Source organism: Trematomus bernacchii, unplaced genomic scaffold (assembly GCF_902827165.1).
Source record: "Trematomus bernacchii unplaced genomic scaffold, fTreBer1.1, whole genome shotgun sequence".
Taxonomy (NCBI): domain Eukaryota; kingdom Metazoa; phylum Chordata; class Actinopteri; order Perciformes; family Nototheniidae; genus Trematomus; species Trematomus bernacchii.
Genome location: NW_022987851.1, coordinates 9,924,155 through 9,944,920, shown reverse-complemented (window position 1 = coordinate 9,944,920; position 20,766 = coordinate 9,924,155). Strand labels below are relative to the sequence as shown.

The following is a 20,766-nucleotide window of genomic DNA, read 5'->3' as shown; positions in this document are numbered from 1 at the left end:
TTTTGCACTAATATCTGTAGCATGGTCAGTAGCAGTAGCACTAGCAGTAGCTACTGACAGGAGGAAGTCAGTGTGTGTGGCGATTGCTGGTATTCAGCGGGATATAGTCATTTCCTCAGCATATGGATAAATGCAACGGGGAAGTTAACTGAAAGAAACCAAGAAGCACGTCTCTGTGGATATTGCATCGAGAGGACGGCTCAGAAAGAGAGATATTCTCTACAAACACCGGGTGAGATCCTCCTTTGTCAATATAATGGATCAATGCATGAAATCTGACTCTGTTTATTTTGTTTAAGGAGTATATTGGGCGTTAACAATTCTGGTTTGCCTTTTATAATATTATTTCATTCAAGAACCCCTTGTGCGTTTAATTAACACAGCTATTTTTGATGGTTGCTACAGCAGTGAGCAGGAGAGGTGCTATTTCTTTTTTTTTTCGCTATTTTTTCAGGAAATATTCGTATAGAGGTGATTACACGGACTCGGTTGACCCCCCAGAGCGTTTCGTTTGCAAATCTATCCACCTTGGGACCCGTTATCGTTTGTGGGGTCAGTTTCTATCGGCCTCGTGTAAATAATAGGGCTATACGCACGCGAAACTATGCAGATACAAGCAGTTTTCTCCTCGTGTAAACGGCGCCTTAGAGAACAGAACAACTCCCCGGGCTTTTCACAATCCCCGCCGGGGAACTCTTTCATGAATTTAAGGTCCCCCAAGACGCTTAAGGCCGTACTGCTTTTTGCTTCTTTTGCTTTATCTCCATGTCTTGTCTAAATCTTCTATTTTTCTAAATAAGATTTAATCGTTGTGTGCAAGGCTGAACAAGTGTTATTTTAAAATGGCAAGAATGAACATGAAAAACATCTCAAATCATTCAAATGAATTTATGTACATATGTTTGGCTATATGACGATGACCTATATAACTTTATTTTCATGTCAAACAAAACTTTCAATATGTTAAAAATGACATTTGTTTTAATTTCAAATAGCACGATCTTCCCAACTAAAATAAATAATTAGTCTAGAAAAAGTTATAATATGATGATTATATTATAATATAATAACTAAGGCTTACAAATGAACATGCCTGTAATTTATAAACATTAAGGGTAAGGTTACTTTAAATTGAACACCAAGAGTCTGATGTAATTACCTGTAAACGCATATAGGTTACATTTAATAAACACAAACCAGCGGTGGAAAGTGGGAATCCTAACATTCAGAATCATGATCATTTTAAACATCAGCTATATTTTCACCAAAATAAACTGATGTCATATTTCTTGTGAATGGCTAAAGCTTAGATAGCCTCAATCTGGCTTGTTTGTTTGTCTAAAAATCTATTCCAGGCTTCATTCAAACAATTGCGACTGCATAAACAAAACACTAGACTCAAGTCAGCTAATTATCATCACCTTTCAATTATATTTTCGTTTTATTTATCTTTACTGAATGTGCGGTGGTAATAAAGACAGCAGAGAGCCAACAGGAGTTGGAAAAACAATTAAGCTGCTCTTGTAAAGAGCTGAAATGTGCAACAGATTAAATCATAACAACAGAGTATACTTTTAGAAAAAATGAGGCAACACAACACAAAGATTTGTACTATTTTTAAACTCTAAGAAAAGAGGCTGGACAGCTAAAATACATTTCTACTGCAACTTCCTCAGTCCTCTATTTCAAAAGCACAGTGTGGGAGCCTGAAGGAGTTCAAAGGCTGACAAAGAAGCAGATGGACACTCAGAGGAACAGAGAGAGACGGGGGTGATGAGGTGAGTTATGCGCTCTGAGTTTACAGAAAGAGAGAGGGAGAGGATGAGCTCTGACAAAAAAAAAAGAAAAGAAAACGTCACACAACAGAAAAGCAAAGCCAGCAAACTGCGCTACACCACACGTTCCCCTCAGGGACACAGAAAGAATGATTTAATCTTCTCTTAATGTAATTTACATATTTCTACCCAAGGCAGGAGCAACTGAAGGACTAAACATTTTGACATTTACATTAATAAAGGACGTTTTCTTCTTAGGCTGTAGGCCACTTTTGTAACACTACCCCATGCCCTGTTTCACCGCAAACACCAAAATATACCAAGTGTAACTTTGTAGCAGGAGGGCAGGAATTTAAGTACATATGCTAATAAAGGATATGTTTACATTTTCAAAGGCACATTTTAAACCAGTAGTCACATGCCCATTTATATATTTAAAAAAAGGTTAAGTTGGCAATCAGTCAAACTGATATTGCTTAGGGAGGTATTTGGCCTCTTATTGGACAGGAGGAAGGATTTATACAATAAACGTATTGTCCAGCAGAGGCAGGAATATTATCTTTGAACTAACTCAAGACAAAATAAACACAAAACAAAATTAAATAAAAAAAACATCACATGAAACAGAACAAATATCTCTCAAACGTAGAACAGTTTTTGCATGTTGTAAAATTGAGAGATCTCTATGTTATGTGGTGTTTTAATGTTGTGGATATTAAAAAAACTGAAGAACTTCAGCGACCTTTGCTATCTACATATGGGCTAGTCAGTATAATTTTAGGAGGATCAAATCTGAGCCCAGTGAAAAAAGTATAAGCACTTAAATTACACTTCTCAAAAAATCCCAAATTAGCAATAAGCTTTAAGGGAAAAAATCCTATTAACATGGGCGGCATTATTATAGATATTCTTCAATGTGTTGCAGTACAGGTATCATTTTTTTTTAAAACATGAAAAGCAGCCATGCTTGGATATGTGGCTCAAAATGATCGATCGACACCTCAAAGAGACACTTTTTTTCTTAATAAGGTTCATAACACATACTGAAGTGCAAACATTCACATTGCCTGATTAGTCCTGTGATTTTATAATCTAAAACTCAATTAAAGGTAGGGTAGGTAAAAATGGAGAAACCAGCTCGAGTAAGCTAGAATTTGAAAGTACACAACCGACATTTTTTTTTTAAATTTATTCATTGCTATCGGGATGTTAAGAGCATTCCATGGAATATAACAAAAAGTGTTTCTGAAGTGAATTACCTACCCTACCTTTAATGAAAACGTGCAAATTATGTATAACAGGGAGTACGTGGCATGATGAAAATGACACAAATGATTTTGAGATTTTTAATTAATATAATTTTAGATAAGAAAAAACTATTCTTGAAACCCAACTTCCCAAGATGATGATTTAAATCATTTTATATGCCAGTTAAGGGCGCATTTTTGGATAACATTATTTAATGCCTTTTAAGGATTTCAGTTAAGGAACTATCCGCGGAAACTCTGATCATTTGAAGAGATTTCTTTAATTTTGAAGAAATACAAGATTGTAACCCTGTATTACCTAATGTACACTACTTCCGCAAATAGATAGTCAGAGTCAAGTATGCTTCTTCCACAACAGTCCTATTTTCCATGATCCTTGTATCCTTCGTGATTATGTCATTTTGACTGCTCTATATTGATAGTGCTAAATTATTATGGGACTGACTTGAGCTCTTCAAAGCTTCCTGGTGGTATTGACATGTTTTATGATTACCTAATAATGGAAGAAGGTTGTTAACTTTGCTAATCGAACTGGTTAAGACTATAAAACAATGTAACACTATCATCAACGGTTACTGTAGGCAGTTCTAGAGCTACTAAATTGCTTTTCCTGTTGCAATAGACCACAGAATAAAGAACAGTTTTGTCAGTGGGCCCCCCGCTGTGCCCACACTCAGTGAGTCCGGAGGCTACATTCCCACTCAAGGCCTTGTGCTGCTGTAGATTTCTTTAAGATTTTTGCAAAGATCAAATTATTCCCTTTAAGTGACCCATATCTCATCCTGAATTCAATCCAACAAACAAAATATATCTCAACAAAAGATATGATGTCTGAACAGAGAGGTAAATTACACTGATGCCTAGTTTTGTAGTGAATAAATAGAATACAAAATGGGTACAAAAAATATACAATGTATTGTATTTGTTTGTAGTTACACTTTACAAAAACATGCGTGTTGAATGGATGGTGAGAATACATCTGTGTTTGAGCACTATGAGCTGAGTAGAGTGTAGCTTTCTAACTCTGTCAATTACACATTAGAAAAATTCATAGAGGAAATGCCCTTCCCCCCTGAAGATCAAATAAGGCTAAAAGCCCCCCTCAACCATTCAGTGTGTACTGACTCCAAAAGACACTGGAAAATGGAAGTGTTTCTGAAAAGCCTCTCTCAACAACACATGCAAAGCACAACAATACAAATGGTTTTTTTCTGAATCACCACAAGCCTAAATGCAAACCATCTCAAATATGTATCCAGTGTTTCCCCTATATACAAATAGCGGCGGCGCAGCGCCGCTGCTGAAATATGCGCGCCGCTGCTATGGGGCGCCAGCCAGGTACCCAAAAAAAAAACTTTTTTTTAAACTTTTTTTTCTTTTATTAAAATAATAATAAGTGGCGACCCTTTTTCATTTTGATTGTTTGTTATGTGGATTTGTAGTATTTGTGTTACTGTATGTTCAATAAAGGTGTATTTTTGCTAAATCTTGACATTGCCACTGTATGTACTGGCAGGGCCGATTTTTGGCATAGGCGACTTATGTCGCGTTTCCACTACACGGCCTCGCTCGGCCCCGCTCGGTATGGCTGGGCCTTGTTAGGACTGGCTCACTTTATGGCGCATTTCCATTACAGTTTAGGAACTGGGGCAGTATCTATAGTAACGCAGTGTAGGCGGAGCCGTGACGTGATCTTCAGAGGACCCCAGAAAAACAACACAGCCGTTAGCTGTTAGCACTCAGAGCTCACAGCTCCTCATATATGTTCAGAAACTAGACAACAGTTAAACAAGTACAAACCACAGACTGCCTGTGTCATGGTGAATACAGTCGCTGCTTTATTTATGTCTGTATAGGCCGTTGTTGTGAGTGTGGACGGTCGGGGCATATACTGCGTTAGCTTAGCCAATCTCCATTTAGAAAACAAGCATTTTAAAAGGTTTTTCCCCTGCCGTCTGTCTGCAGACTTGACAAAGCATTAATTCATGGTTTTTACTAACCGGTATCAGTATGTTGTTACTTCGGCATCATTTTGAAACGTGTATTACAATTAAATCACGGTCAAATATGTCCATCTTGTTGTAGTTGTTGCCCCCTTGCCAGCGACGCTCTCTCTAGTTTAGCATACTCAGCCCGACTCAGCCTCGTTGCCTCTGGCCCTGCCCCACGATTTTATGAGGCCAGAAAAACTGTGAATTAGGACCCGCCGGCCGGTACTAGGCCAAGTGGAAACGCAACCAAAGACGGGCCGCTGACGTCACAGCCCTCTTAAACCGGGCTGCGGGCTGTAGTGGAAACGCGCCAATAGGCGGTCGCCTAGGGCGCCAGATCTGGGGGGCGCTGCGCTGGTAGCTCTGGGAGGGGAAAACCGTTGGTGCTCATCCTAATTTTTGGCCTTGATGTAACAACATTCATAATTAAGTAAATGTAACACCCTTTTCACCCCGGTTACACTTTTCATTTGCCCTGTACCATGGGTGCTGTAAGTGATGAAAGTGGGGGATGTTGGCTTATCAGGCGCCCGCAGCTCACAGCCAAAGTGCGAGCATGGGAGTGAGCGAGCGAGCGAGGGAGAGAGAGAGAGAGAGAGAGGGCGCACTGGTACCGGCGCTGTTGTTATTAGAATCTGGTGCTAGCTGCGCTAACGGATATAAGAAGTAGATGTTTCGACAACCAGGGTGGAGGAGAGCTCTCCTGTCAGACTAATGGCGCGTTTCCACTACAGCCCACAGCCCGGTTTAAGAGGGCTGTGACGTCAGCGGCCCGTCTTTGGTTGCGTTTCCACTTGGCCTAGTACCGGCCGGCGGGTCCTAATTCACAGTTTTTCTGGCCTCATAAAATCGTGGGTCTAGGGCCAGGAACAATGAGGCTGAGTCGGGCTGAGTATGCTAAACTAGAGAGAGCGTCGCTGGCAAGGGGGCAACAACTACAACAAGATGGACATATTTGACCGTGATTTCATTGTAATACACGTTTCAAAATGATGCCGAAGTAACAACATACTGATACCGGTTAGTAAAAACCATGAATTAATGCTTTGTCAAGTCTGCAGACAGACGGCAGGGGAAAAACCTTTTAAAATGCTTGTTTTCTAAATGGAGATTGGCTAAGCTAACGCAGTATATGCTCCGACCGTCCACACTCACAACAACGGCCTATACAGACATAAATAAAGCAGCGACTGTATTCACCATGACACAGGCAGTCTGTGGTTTGTACTTGTTTAACTGTTGTCTAGTTTCTGAACATATATGAGGAGCTGTGAGCTCTGAGTGCTAACAGCTAACGGCTGTGTTGTTTTTCTGGGGTCCTCTGAAGATCACGTCACGGCTCCGCCTACACTGCGTTACTATAGATACTGCCCCAGTTCCTAAACTGTAATGGAAATGCGCCATAAAGTGAGCCAGTCCTAACGAGGCCCAGCCATACCGAGCGGGGCCGAGCGAGGCCGTGTAGTGGAAACGCGACATAAGAGGCTCAGTGAGGTAAAGGACTCTCTGAGTGTTTAGATAGTTCATTTTAGTCTAAGTTATCTCAGTGGGTCTCAAACGTTTTGACCACAAATTATGTAAACACATATTTCCAAGGCACTCCTTTATAATTATTAGGATAAATAAAAACAGGTTTGAAATCATTCCAATGTATACTATAGGACAGTAAACCAAAAATATCGTTTAAAGTTGGAGAGATACAAAATTATGCATAAATAAATGAATGTTAACTAGGTAAAATAAGATATAAATGAACAACAAAAATAAAATAAGTTACATTTATTTGTTATTGGCTATGGTAGGTTATTGGTTATGTTCACATACTTATTTGATTATTAAAATGTAAACTGATCTTTTTCATATAGGTGTTTTAGAGTTGTACCCCCTAGATCAGGTCTCTAGTAATTGTGTGCTCAAAGTATACCAGATTGAAGCATTTTACTTTAAAATGTTCAAAACATCTTCATCTACACCTGTGTGTACCTCGCAGGTTACAGATTGTACAATAAAGTCGGAAAAGTAGGTCAAAGCACAGATGCATTCATGGATGGCATTTTGAATGGATGCTCGAACACATGAAATTCTTAACGCTATGCACCCCCTGCATTTAGACATTCACTCTGTTCTGCTGATTTTGCATAGTAGTTGTTAATGAGGTGTGAGTAAATCTACTACTAGTTGTGTTTTGTTGTGACATGAATGGACATAAAACATACAAAAATACATTTTTAAATCAAGAAGACAAAGAGTATGGTTGTCCAATAAAATAGTTGTCAGTGTCAGGTTTAGAGACAGAGGCTCCTTAGAATTTTTTTAATTGTGCTCCATCTCTTCTAATTATTATTACTATAAGTTAGAGCTATTCCCTTGTAAAAAAAACATATTTATTGTAGATCCTTGACAGAAATCAGTTGTGTAGTTTAAAAGCACAATTACTTTAGATTGTAGGGCCTGGTTAGACTCCAAGCATGGTCGGCTCTGCTTTACATAGACCACGTTTACACGGAGACGAAGCGTGTTGTATCCGCTACAGTTCTCTATCGTATGGATGGTTCGTCCACACGAGGCCGTAACGGAACCGCGGAAACGGAGCCCTCAAACGATAACGGCTCCAAAGGTGGGTAGATCTGCAAAACGCTCTGGGGGGCCAAACGGCTCCGTGTGTACGTCCTATACGATCCTCTCCCCACCTCTGCTGCTCACCCTCACGTCACCCGCGTCATTGCTGATGTGTTTCGCCAACAACAACAACAATGGCGGATCAAAGGGTTGCTTTCGTGCTCCAGACGCTACTGACCGTGCTACAGATGTTAGTGCAAAATCTACAGCTCCTCTACCACAACTATCAGCAACAAGTAGGGATGTCCCGATCACCTTTTTTTGCTCCCGATCCGATTCCGATCATTTGATTTTGACAATCTGCCGATACCGATTTTTCCCAATCCGATCTTTATGCAATGCATTAAGAGAAAAAAAAGGTAACAGATAACGGCTGGTCATCCAACGCGATGAATTCAGCTATCTTGGCTGTTATTTTTTTGGCCTTTTCACTGTTCTGGGGCAGTTTCTCTTTCCTTTTAAAAGTCTCTGAAAGTGTCGGTTGTTTCAGTGCCGTTACCTGAGTGGCCGCTGTGTACTCGTCGTGTTGTTGTTGGTGTTTGTATTAGATTGGTCGTGTTGAACGTAGCTCTGTTCTTTCCACCACGCGGAACCTCCGCCTTGCAAACATTGCATCTGGCTGTTACACTGCCTTCGCTTTCAATTTTATAATACTTCCAAACTCCTGACATTTTCTCTGTCCCGACTCCCGAGGCACCAGCTGAACGTAGCCTCTTGTTAGCTTACTGCTACTATTAGACACTGCGCCCTGCCCACTCTGTTGCCAGATTTGAGAGAAATAAGCAACCAGGTCTATGAAAACAAGCCCAAAAGAAGCAACACATACATGATGTTGTGTAATTTTAAACCAAAACTAAGGCCTCAGGATGACTTTAAGACGTGAACATGGTCATTTTTGTTTTGTAACATTAAATAAAATAATTTTTTTTTTTAAATTAAAAAAATTCCGGATCCCCGATTTTTTTCTCCCGATTCCGATCTTTTGAAAATCACGTGATCGGCTTCGATCCCCGATCACGTGATCGGATCGGGACATCTCTAGCAACAAGTGGACATGGAGAACTACATGAACTACATGTTGCTAAATCCACCGCGGAGAATAAACAGAAGGCAGGGTTCCCGCGGGGAAATGTCCAGGCTGCAAAGTAACCAGTACGGTAATAGCCTTTCAGTTCCCCCCAACAATTTGTATTGAAATAAATCAACATGGAACCAGTCATCACTAACTTTGTTTCCCCCGGCCCCTTATCGGAGAACACCCAGCTAATAACCTAGCAACCAACCAAGCTTCAGCTAGCGGCAGTCAGAAACTCAGGTATCTTCGAATCTACTTACAAATAAATATGGGGAAGTGTAAGTTCAACCGTATTTGGTTGGAAAACATCGCATTTAGTGCTTGGTTGAAACCAGTGGAGGGGAACGTGTTTGCAGCTCGCTGAACCTTTTGTATGAAGGCAGCAGAGCTCTGAATATAGCCATCGGCATCGTTGATATCGACATCGGTTCGTTTTCGTCTCCGTGTAAACGTGGCCATAATGTCCTTATAAACCTAGATTTGTATCTAAAAATCAAGACCATCCATACACCATTCCAGCTCTGCAATTAAACATTCTACAACTGCAAGAATGTAGCTCACCTCTGGTAGATTTTGCTTGTCTCACTCGCCAAACCGTCTTGTGGATCTCAAAGTTGTAATTTGCAGGCAAGGCTTTGATCGCCTCCTGTAACTCAGCATCCTGCAGGATTTCATCTGGAATTTGATTGGCTACCCGCCGAGGTCCACGGACTGAGGAGAAAGTTGTGAAAGTAGCGCTGTAATCAAAGGGTTTAAGCAAGGACACTTAAACTATAAGACCTAACTGAGATTATTGTGCAAAAAGTCACCTTAAGGCAATTATGTTAAAGTAATCATAAATAAAGCTAAATTCATGCTTTAAAACAGGCGTCAGACATGTCCTGCAAGTTCGATTGGAACTGTGAAGGTGGGTAATACAGTTCAGGAAAGTTTGTTTCCACATCAAAATTGTACAAATGTGTCTCCCTGCTCTACATGACACCTTCAAAAGGTATGAGGGATGTGGAATTGGAGATCACCACACATCTGTGGATGTCAGCATCTTAATAACTTTTAAGAAGCTACTGGCTAGCTTGAAATTCTAGGCAAAATGGGAAAGTTGATAGATATATAGCTCTGATTTTACTGGCAGAGCTTGACGTAGTTTTCTCAAGTACATTACAGCTAGACATTTTATTTTTAGATCACAAGTTACAAGATCACTTTTTTTCATTTGTCATTGGTTACACTCTCATGCCATGCAGCATTTTTAGGGTAACATTCACATTTTAACATTATGGATAATTTTTCATAGGCATAGATACCATTATTTTAGTTTGTACCGTTTTATCTTAAATGGCTGGCACTGTTTTGAGATGAATAAATAACTTGATCAAAGTTGTATTGTGTTTCATTTGTAAGATTATTACTTTTTCAAAAATAAAAAAACTTGATACAGAGTCAAGACAGTAGTTGTCGTAATTACTGCAGCCAGTGAACGAATACTACTCTGCCAGACAATAATGTATGTTTGGAAATATGGATTTGATAGAGATAACCTGCAGACTTTTGCTGATCAGAGAGAAAAGGACTGACAATCTGTATTTAGACCTACAGTTGAAACCATTTGGCCTCCACGTGCCCCTTGTTTATCTTTTGAAATATCAGCTAACTCAGGACTGTTGTCTCTGCAAGACGTTCAAGATATACCAGTGTTTTCTATAAACAGAAAATGTATATCACCACACCCAAAACTATGTTTTTTCATACTTTATGTCTTGAAAGTCTTTAGCTGAAACACAGTTTTAAGTGCAGATTGATTGAAAACGTGATTTTACCACGATGTAGTCGTATGAAATCATGTTATGTTTAGCAGTAAGATGTATTTATGCAATCAGAGAAATGTCACGTATTAATTGGATTTTCTTGGTGACAATAACACCTACCATGCTTAATAAACACTATAAATAGGATACACAACTCATCTGTCTGTTAGCCCCATGAAGTCTGGTGAGACAACACACTAAACGCTCGTCGGAAGCTAACTACGAGACAAACACTGTTTGTATTAAACATAGCTGGATAACAAGTTAACACCGTGACCCCCAGACGTGTGGTTACCTTTACACAATTTGTGGTTTGCATTGATAACCCCAGAATGCTACAAAGAGCTCGTTAAGTAGCCTATGTGTGAAACTTACGCTACACCAAATCGGCGTGGAAACGATGTGCCTTTCTAACAATCGCAGTTACATATGTGTCTTTATCCAGAATTAAATGTTACATGTTCAATGTTAATATTTACCTGTAGGCTTTTTGGCAGGAACAATCTGAACTTCATTCGTGAGCGCTGCCATGTTTTCTCACCAAAACATGAACCATGTGAGGAATAGAAAGGCGAAACCAATCGAGTGAAGAGGTCAGTGGAGAGAAGTCGAGCACCGATGTTATCGATGTCAGTGAACGGGACAGGGTGAAAGGATCATACCGATAGACGCGAAAGTTTACTTGGATCGTCCACATCGGCAATAATACAATCATTGAAATAAGAATTTAAATACATAAATTGTGCAAAGACCTATTAGTATGATGCTTCACAATTTCACTTCACAAGCAAAATGAATGCAAAACAACAAACTAATACAATAGGATACAGCAAAAATAAAATATTTCGTGGTCAAATGTTTACCATTGAGAGCTGCATAGTATCTCAGGGTTTATAATTATTTAGTGCTCTTTTTTATAGGACACAAAAGGTGAAAATGATTATGAAAATAAAACAAAATACCAAGTGAAAGAGGGAAGATAATGTACACTTTACATCACACAATTAATTCGGTTATGCTTTCCACATAAAATGCACATAAAAAATGTGTTGTCTTCGCAGTCTTTTTGAATTAACGTTTAGTGTGATTGTGTGTACGTGTGTAAGAGAGAGATACAGAATGTGTGTATGTGTGTGTGTGTGTGTGTGTGTGTGTGTGTGTGTGTGTGTGTGTGTGTGTGTGTGTGTGTGTGTGTGTGTGTGTGTGTGTGTGTGTGTGTGTGTGTGTGTGTGTGAGCGAGAGAGAGAGAGAGAGAGAGAGGGACAGAGACATAGAGAGAGAGAGAGAGAGAGAGAGAGAGAGAGAGAGAGAGAGAGAGAGAGAGAGAGAGAGAGAGAGATTATCCAGATAATGCACTGGATTCGAGTGCATTAGTCCGTTAACTTATCTATAAGTAGCCTAATGTATTAGGGTGGGGGCTAATTGATCAGCAAATACGTTGTTTTTTTTGTTATGAAAGCTGTCTCCCTCTGCAAAATTAGCTCAGCATCTGAGACCTTTTCCCCTGATTTCTACTGCTTAATACATTGTTGTTACATGTAGGTTTAATGCTTGTTGTGTCATTTCATATTTTCTTGAAGACCTCTGGTGTCAGGGATCAGTCAGCCCGGCGCAGGCAGGGACAGAGAGGGATGGAGCAGGATGCTGCCCGGTGGAGGGGCTGAGGCAGTACAACACACTTTCTCCCTCCTTGATCGCATCAACGAGCTCTGATCCATAGCTGGGAAGCAGAGAGACATTCACAGTCGAGATCAGAGAAATTTTACAATTTCGAGTGGAAAGGAGTGCTGAAAAAAGAAGCGATTTTGAAGAGACCGAAGTCTTATTTTTAAGGAGGATTCGAGGAGTCTGCGTTTATAATCCGACATTAGAGGAGGATGTGAATCCACAAAACTTATGTTAATTAGAGATGTTAACGAATATGCGATTAGAACGGCTCTGAAGCACCTCGCGAAGAAATGAAATAGCCTAAGTGTTTTTTTGGAGGATTGCTGTTCATCGTCCACTTGCCCCCAGAACTGATTGGCAGCCTGTTCGGTTATTTGCGTCCAAAAAGGAGTTGGCTATCAGAGGTTGTTTCGGACTGTGCGTTTGTGCTCTTCACAGATACTGGAGTTTCCATTATTTCGGACCGAGGGGATGAATTCAGAGGGGTCGTTTTGCAACGATTGTCGACTAATTTCCAAGGTCCGTCTACGGTCTGCCAGACTTTGTGGAAAAGGAGATAATTGTTTGTTGTCAGTGCAGTCTGCATTGCAACTCACTACAGTGGACTGCGAGAAAATCTTGAGGAGTGACAACTGACATTCACACGGCAAACCGAGAAAGCTCCGGATCAACTTTAAAAACTGAAGCGCGCAAGTTTAAAGTCTGGAATATAAGAATAGATGATTCTCAGAGGAAAGAAGACGAAATACACCTAGGCCTACACAATGTTCAAAAGGGGTGAGTAAGTCTTAACTTTAGCCCCGAAATCAATTACGCGATTGTAGCTATTTTCTAACGCAGCCATAATGCGAGTTATGCCTTTATAATGTGTACCGATGTAATGCTACTTTATACGGTTATGAAACACCATGTTTAAATATGACACATTCATAATGCACCGCGTTGCCCCGCAGATGTGTTATTAAAGACGATGCGCCATTTGAAGAGCATCTTTAATTTGCACGGAATATTTCTGGGAATTAAATATTCATTTTTGAAAGGAAACATGGGGACAAGTATGTGATATTAATACGGCTGATGCCGCACTGCAGTTTATGAGTTGCGCCCGGGTCACAAGGCTATATCTCCGAGCATTACACTCTGCTGAAGCATTATTATTTGCTGTGTGTCAGTACATCTAGATGTGATGGATCAAACCGCAGTTCACAAGGTTATTCTCCACTGGCCACACACTATATTAATACTCAAGTCCTTTAGCCCCTCAAATGAAAGGGGAGAGCGAGAGATACAAATTAGACAACAGACTGATCTTTTGTCCCAAGGACCTTTTCTTTCTTTTTATAGTCCTTAATTGGCCATACAGCTGCAAAACTGTCTGCACTGGGTGTCTGACAACAGTGGGAAGAAAAAAACTTGAATCTCTAATGAGAATAGATTTCAGAGTAATACATGCTCCCATTGAGCCATTATCGAGGGAGTGAAATAATAGTGAAATTAAACTGTTCCTCATTTTGCTAGAGCCCTTGGAGCACCTCGGGGAGATTGGGAGGTCCCTAGATCCCACTTAAGGAACCACTGCATTAGACCAAGCCTTGCATATCACTAGCATGTCATGAGTTACAAAAAGCCTGCTCTGTTTTGTTATTTGCATGCAGTTTATAAATAGCAAAAGAACAATCTCTCACACATACACAAACACAGATAAATGCTTGGTGGGGGTCATCATACAACAATCAGTTGGTGTTATGTTTGTACAATATTTTGTAGTATCTTGTGAAAAGTACCCCATCTGTTTAGACTATGTGCATTTCTGTTGTGAGCCTCAGGGGCAGAGAAAAACAACATGTTCTCTTTACTGCCGTTAGATCTATTATTGCTGTTCCAATAGTCGACACGAAACACACCATGGTGATGAGTGCTTAGCTATAACAGCATTGAGTAAAGGCCTATTGTTTAAACCTGCGTTCTCATAACCAATCTCTTTCATCATTCATAAGAAGTGTGAACTAGCATGAGTCACAGTGTGGTTCCAGAATTAGCTCTTTACTGTTTAATGTGTGAGCAAACATGTCTGTCTCTCTTTTTATGTCAAACTAATGCGCATGCTGGTAAACGCTATTACTCTTGACAACGTGTCATTATTATCAACAGTTCCTTAAGGAGGCGATTTCCTAACGCATACAATCATCTTCCATTTATGTTGAGGGTTAAATGGGAGAAAACAGAAGTGATTGGGATTTGATTATTTTGTACTCAGAACATGCTCCATCTCTGCTCTGTAAAAGGTTTATGTATATGTGAATCAGCTGTCCTACTGCTGCTCAGTACCGGACAGAAAATCACTTCATTCACGACAAAGGACTTCAAAGCACATATTTCACCAGTCTGCCAAAAGTGCTCAGTATGCCAGCATGTCTGAGTCTACAATAGTGAGGCAGGGATGCGTCAGCCTTGGCAGGAACAGTGCAGAGGTTCTCTGGTGAATTTGAATTTTTTTGCACCTGAAATAACACATTCTATGGAGCCTGGCTGAAGCACCGGGCACAGCATCTATTCAACATTCACATATAAAAAAAGTGCTCCAGCTGACACACACTGGCAGCACCGCCCAAGATAACTTCACATGGTTTTCCTGTTGTGCCTAATTACCATGTTATTGCCATGTCGATTTTATGATGTCCTTCTGATTCACACGTTGTCTGACAGTCTCCGGCTGCTGATCTCTTCATCGTGAGTTTGTACAGGTGGATCAATGCTGCGACAAGGTGTGATCATGTCCATGTCATCCACAAATATGTCTAAACATGTACATTAGTTATGGTGTGTATTCAACTGCAGGTGAGACAACAGACTCTTCATATCTCTGTTTGAACAGTAAGAATGGTGTTTGTGATCCTGATTGTGTGTCTTCTCGATGGATTTTAGAACGACGTGTGTGAGTGAGCGGGTCGCTAGTTACATGTGTATATTTATGTAGCCATGCATAGTATACTTGTCACTCAATTTTTTTTATTGGCTTTTCTGTCCATCTCACTGTCTCGCTTTCACAATCTCTCTTTTCCTTCAAAAGTCAGTCAGCCATAGAGTGGGCACAAGGGATGATCTGTCAGAACAGCTCCGAGATGTCCACTGAACATACCGTGCTGTTACGTGCTGTAATTCCTGCTACATGTTATTCAGGATTATTGGAAGGGCTAAACTGAGGGTTTTTTCTGCTTTATGCCACCTTTTGGCGTGATCCATGCAGACAAGCAGAGACAGACAGGCAGGCAACACTTGTGTCAATGTGCTTGACCCTAAAACCAAAAGATGAGCATACTGTCTACTTCAATCTTTCTAAGGACATTTCTTTCATATACTCTATTGATTTTGCATGTTTTAGGCCTTTTACTACGAATGTGTTGGTGACCTTAATGTCATAGATTTTCTCACTCCCATGGGCAGCCACTGTTTCATATTAACTAAGAACAGCATGAAAATCAATTTGCAAAGACTAGAAACATGCTTGAGATTATCCCTCACAACATGAATACTCCCATGTTTCTAATCCTTTACGCAGGGTGCATGTCATTATAACAGGACGAAACTATTTTAAAAATCAATTTCTTTGGTGCTTTTAGGAACATATCCCAATACATTTGACATTTCAGACCTTTGAACGCAATCCTTTGAATATGAAACAAAACAGTTTCACATTGTATCTACATACTTTACACAGGGACAATGTGACCTGTGACTCTAACAATGTAGGCAACTAAATAAACATGCAATGGATTACTTATAACAAAAACGTTTAGATTCTCTACAAGTAAATCTTCATCCTGTACTAGAAACTTATGTCATGCTCTGAAAAACTGGTATGCTTTGACTGTAATGTAAGATATACATCATACTTAACATGCTAAAACATGCATAACACTAGTAAGCAGCTTTAATGCCATAACTCAACCCTTATACTGTACCTGAGCTAAACTAATCCATCATCAACCATAAATCTCAGTTCTTAACACACACACACACACACACGCATGCTTGCACGCACAATTATGGTAAAGTCCGCTTTTTTTAAGTGTCAGATTTGCAAGATAAGTTTAATTGGGAAACTCATTTGCATTTAACGTGATGATTTTTTTAATGGGATTTAGCGCACAACAACAGATCATACAAGCTTTATGATTGTGCACACACGCAAACGCATCAGCATTCGTATGCACACTAATTAATTCACTTTTTTCACAATCTGGCATTAAGATGTCATTTAAAATAAAGCAACACGGTCGGTTGCTTAATCTGCCATGTTCACTCGGTTGATTGACATTACACTGAGATAATTACTTGTAGTGATTATGAAATGTTGTAGCCTTCGTAACCATATTTTGTAAATCAACTGCAATCACACGCACCAATGTTAAAGTAGCACATTGCTCATGATGTTATTAGTACAAGCAGACAGGTTTGCAGGATATGCCATTAATGAGTTCAGCATGAAGAAAGCAGCACACACCTGTGGCCTCTGCTCTTCAGCTTCCTTTCTCTGCTTTATCTCACGGTGGCGTCAGAGCAGCCCTACAGCCAACACAGCTCTAATTCTGGTTTTCCACAATATCTAATGACTGCACACGTCAAGGGGCTCCTCTCTTCTGTCAGGGAGATGTTTTTAACCAAAGGATGATATGACTCACAGACATCAAGTGCTATGTGGATCATTATAAACCAAAAAAATATATAGAAAAGGTACTTTTTCTGACCTAATCACAAACAGGTATTTCTGAAGACACAGGATTCACCTCAAAGCAAACCCCATACTGGTAATTTTATATGACAATTCATTTGCACAAGAGCAATAAATGGCCAACTATCCCTGCAGTATGTTGCAAAGTTTGAGCAATCATCGAGGCCCAGAGAGAGTTCTATTTAAAGAAAAAAGATTCCCCGCTCATATGATCATCTTCCTAATCCTCTCACAGTGTCAGCCCACTGCTATCACTCCTTGTCAACTCTGCATTGTTGTACTTTACAGTCGGGCTTGTGTCTCCGTGCGTGTGAGAGGCAGTGTGGACTGATGACTGAGGGTTTAGAGGAGAGAAGGTTTGAAGAGAAGTGAAGAGGATAATGTAGAGAGGAGCAAAAATATAAACCTCAAACTGATCCCCTAAATCTATCTAAGCCGCATGAAAAATAGAAAGCATATCTGAGAGGAAGACAACATTTCTACTCCTGTCTGTCACTTGTTTATAAAAAATACCTTTTTCAGTTTAAAATGAAAGAATCAAGTATCCATGGAAATTAGATTTACAAGCATACACTTTAATGTTAAACGTATAAGGAAACAAACAACAGAAAATTGACCCATTGGTTTTCTGTTGACTACCAATCAAGAGTAATTGACAGAAGAACATTACCAATTATTGGAAGCAGAATCACATTTATTATACTGCCAAACAATGCACCCCTGGCTCTGTCAGTGCATTCCAAACATCTCATTCAGCCAACGGAGACTGTTCCAATCCAAAAGCCATTTATTTAGTGGCCAATACTCAGAAGTGTTTCCATGGAAGCCACTGGCACAGTTTCAGCACGTGACACAAAACAGAAGATGACAAATCATTAACAAGAGTGTGTGTGTGCGTGTGTCTAAATGGATAAGACATCACTGACTGGTGTGCATGTCACTGTTTTTTTTGTCATTAACTGTTTCTGGGAGCCATTTTTCACTCTTCCCTGTCAACCATTTCACACTGAATTACTGCATGAGGGCTCGGAGTTTAGAAGTGGGTGCAGTGCTCTTATGCAGAGGACCCTTATTTATGCAGTCTGAAGAGACATCTGAGTGATTAAATCCACAGGACATTCCGACTTGGAAAGGGAGTCAGGGGTGAATATTACAGCACATGAATGGGAAAAAATCTGTCCATCTCCATTTGCCCTTTAAAAAAATCACCTGATTCTTGTGCGAACGTCATCTCCTCCGCCTTTGTTGTGGAAATTAGATTCATGGATGGTCATTAGCGGATGATAATGAGGTGAAAGAGACAAACAGCCTAAGCCCTGTTGGTTTTTCTAATATTAATAATTAATTTCTGATTAAGTGGCTAATTGGAGTTTAAAGGTCAATGTCAATGAGAATGCCATGGATCTTAGAAGACAAGAGGGGGGTGGGGGAGGGGCAGAGGGAGACTGTCCAGGAGACTGTTGACAGTAATCCCAGGTGCTCTCCAGTTACTTTGACAGCTCTCCCCCTTCCTGAGCCATCCTCCCCAGGCGACATTGCCTTTGTGTGCTGAGGACAGCAATTCAGTTACACCAACACCTGGGCATCTGCCCTTTTGGCATTGAGAGTTAAAAAGCCTCAGGATGGAGTGGCATATCATTGCAAGATAGAGCAGAGGTCAAGAAAAAGGGAGAAGGGAACATCTGTCATGAACATTGGCATCCTTATTATCAAGCAAGAGAGAGACAGATTGGTAGTTGGTTTGTCACTGCTCGGTACTGTTCCTTTCGACTCGACTCGCTCTTTTTTGGTTTCCATAGAAAAAGTTGTGCACTGTACCTGATACCCTATTCCAGGGGTGCCCACACTTTTTCAGCTTGGGAGCTACTTTTAAAATGACCACGTCAAAATGATCTACCTACATTAAAATGCTAAACATATCTTTATTTATATATATACTGAGTATACCTTATGTTGGTGTACCTTGCATAACTGCATGAACCCGTACGGCACTATACAACTCAGTACATTTTTGGTCAATACATCAATTGTATACCCTTTCTTTAGTAGAATTGTATAAATTGGAAGGCTATAGGTAATCAGCTCGCCGGTGATTTGCAGCTGGCGCGGTTGACCGTGCATGCATGGTGAACTGCGTGTTAGAAAAGATGAGATCTCAGACTGGCTTACCTGTACGTCAATCAAGTGGCAAATGCCATAGTAAGGATGGATGGCTAACTTTTTTTTTTTCTTTTTTTTTTTCAATGCCATGCGATCTACCCACATTACCTTTGCGATCGACCGGTCGATCGCAATCGACGTATTGGGCACCCCTGCCCTATTCAATACCACCTTCAAGCGAGCTGAAAATATACTATAAGGTGAGGTTAAAACACTGCAGGCCACTGATTAGTGCGAGGATTGTCATTAGCGTGTCATTGGCATTTTGGACAAACCCAACTCTGCATGTTCATTTTTTGCCCTTTTTTTATTGCTAAAAAAATTAATAAAAAATGTCATTCTGCAAAACTATGCTGTACTGTTAATATAAAACAGTGGCTGTACCCCACTGCCCTTTTAAGTGCAGACGTTACTATGTTCGGTTGCCAGTTTAAAGAATTTATCGAGTCTCACGTTGTCATGGAACTTTCAAGCGATGGTGCTACCGCTAACAGCTGATCTCCCGCTTACACCGAGGTTATCATCTATATTGAAAAAACAAAATGTCTAAAGGTGCCTGGTACCAAAAGTGTGTCAAGTCGGGTTGAGTGGAGCATGTAGTGGAATTTAGACTTATGTGAGCTTAGGCATGTATTAGATGTACACACTGGCATGCATACCCGTCTGTGTGACATTAAGTCTGAACTGATCTGACTCCTGGCATTGATTCATCTTGTTTATTATGCATCAGATTAATCTCAAACTCCATCCATGTCACAGTCAGAACTCATTTATTTCAAGATGTTTGACGTGAAAACAATGGCTAATTCGGTCTCTGGAGTATGCAGGCTTAAAGAGGCTTCCAAATGAAAGTTTCTGCTCTGGCTGCTGAGTGAAATTTAAACACTCAGAGGGGAATGTGATGAAGAGAAAGGGGCAACAATCATCTTTCATTCTATTTTCCAAGGCTTTGTCACTCTCATCTCCTGCTCCACAGCTCCAAGGATAGCCGGCCTCCTAGCCCGTGGCTTTAATGAGACAGGCTAGTGTCACAGTCACATCTGAGCTTAGTGCTTGTAATATCTGCCGTGTCTGTTCTGGCAAATGTTATCTGTGCTCATACCTCTGTCACGGCTCAGACTGACTTTTGGGAACAGTCAGGGCTCAGGTAATTGGTGCAGCCTGTTAGGATTAATTCTGTCCTGCTATGATAATGCACGTTGTGGCCTGTGATACTGCAACTGCAGAACCACTTAAAAACCAGTCTCTCTAACCTATTTCAGGGAGATAAGGCTAATTTGAGGTGCCATTGCAATCTCGGGCTCTCCTTAAACGAAGTGTGTGGACTTCCTATTAAAATAATCCAAGTAACCAACTAAGGCATGATGCAACAATTCCTTGAAAGTAGCATTTAATATTTCAAGAGGGAATCGTAGGGATACAGGCTTGCACCAGATGTTGTCTTGTATAATGGCTAGAGGAGGACACTCTACGATCAAACAGATTGTTGAGGAGAGGATGGATGAGTCTTTTTTTAAAGGGCAGGACTGAGAGACAGATGGAGTTGTAGTAATCACAAAATATAGGCAAAGGTCTTTTCTACGATCACACCACTTTTTATATTCAAATCCCTGACAATTGTCTTTGAATGGTCCTAAATGTATTTTATAGAAGCAGAATCCTGTGTTGACCTT

At 40.3% G+C, this 20,766-nt stretch overlaps 2 protein-coding genes across 2 annotated transcripts in view; one reads left to right on the top strand and one right to left on the bottom strand.

Moving 5' to 3' along the window:
* Positions 1 to 11,107, bottom strand: part of dph1 (diphthamide biosynthesis 1) — a 60,121-nt gene extending 49,014 nt beyond the window's left edge. Inside the window, 2 exon segments of the mRNA XM_034113346.1 lie at positions 9,290 to 9,439; positions 11,013 to 11,107. Of these exon segments, the coding sequence (XP_033969237.1) occupies positions 9,290 to 9,439; positions 11,013 to 11,064 (202 nt within the window). The 5' untranslated portion in view covers positions 11,065 to 11,107.
* Positions 11,108 to 12,309: 1,202 nt separating this feature from the next.
* Positions 12,310 to 20,766, top strand: part of rtn4rl1b (reticulon 4 receptor-like 1b) — a 143,908-nt gene continuing 135,451 nt past the window's right edge. Inside the window, exon 1 of the mRNA XM_034113345.1 lies at positions 12,310 to 12,978. Within this exon, the coding sequence (XP_033969236.1) occupies positions 12,966 to 12,978 (13 nt within the window). The 5' untranslated portion in view covers positions 12,310 to 12,965. The remainder of the gene's footprint in view (positions 12,979 to 20,766) is intronic.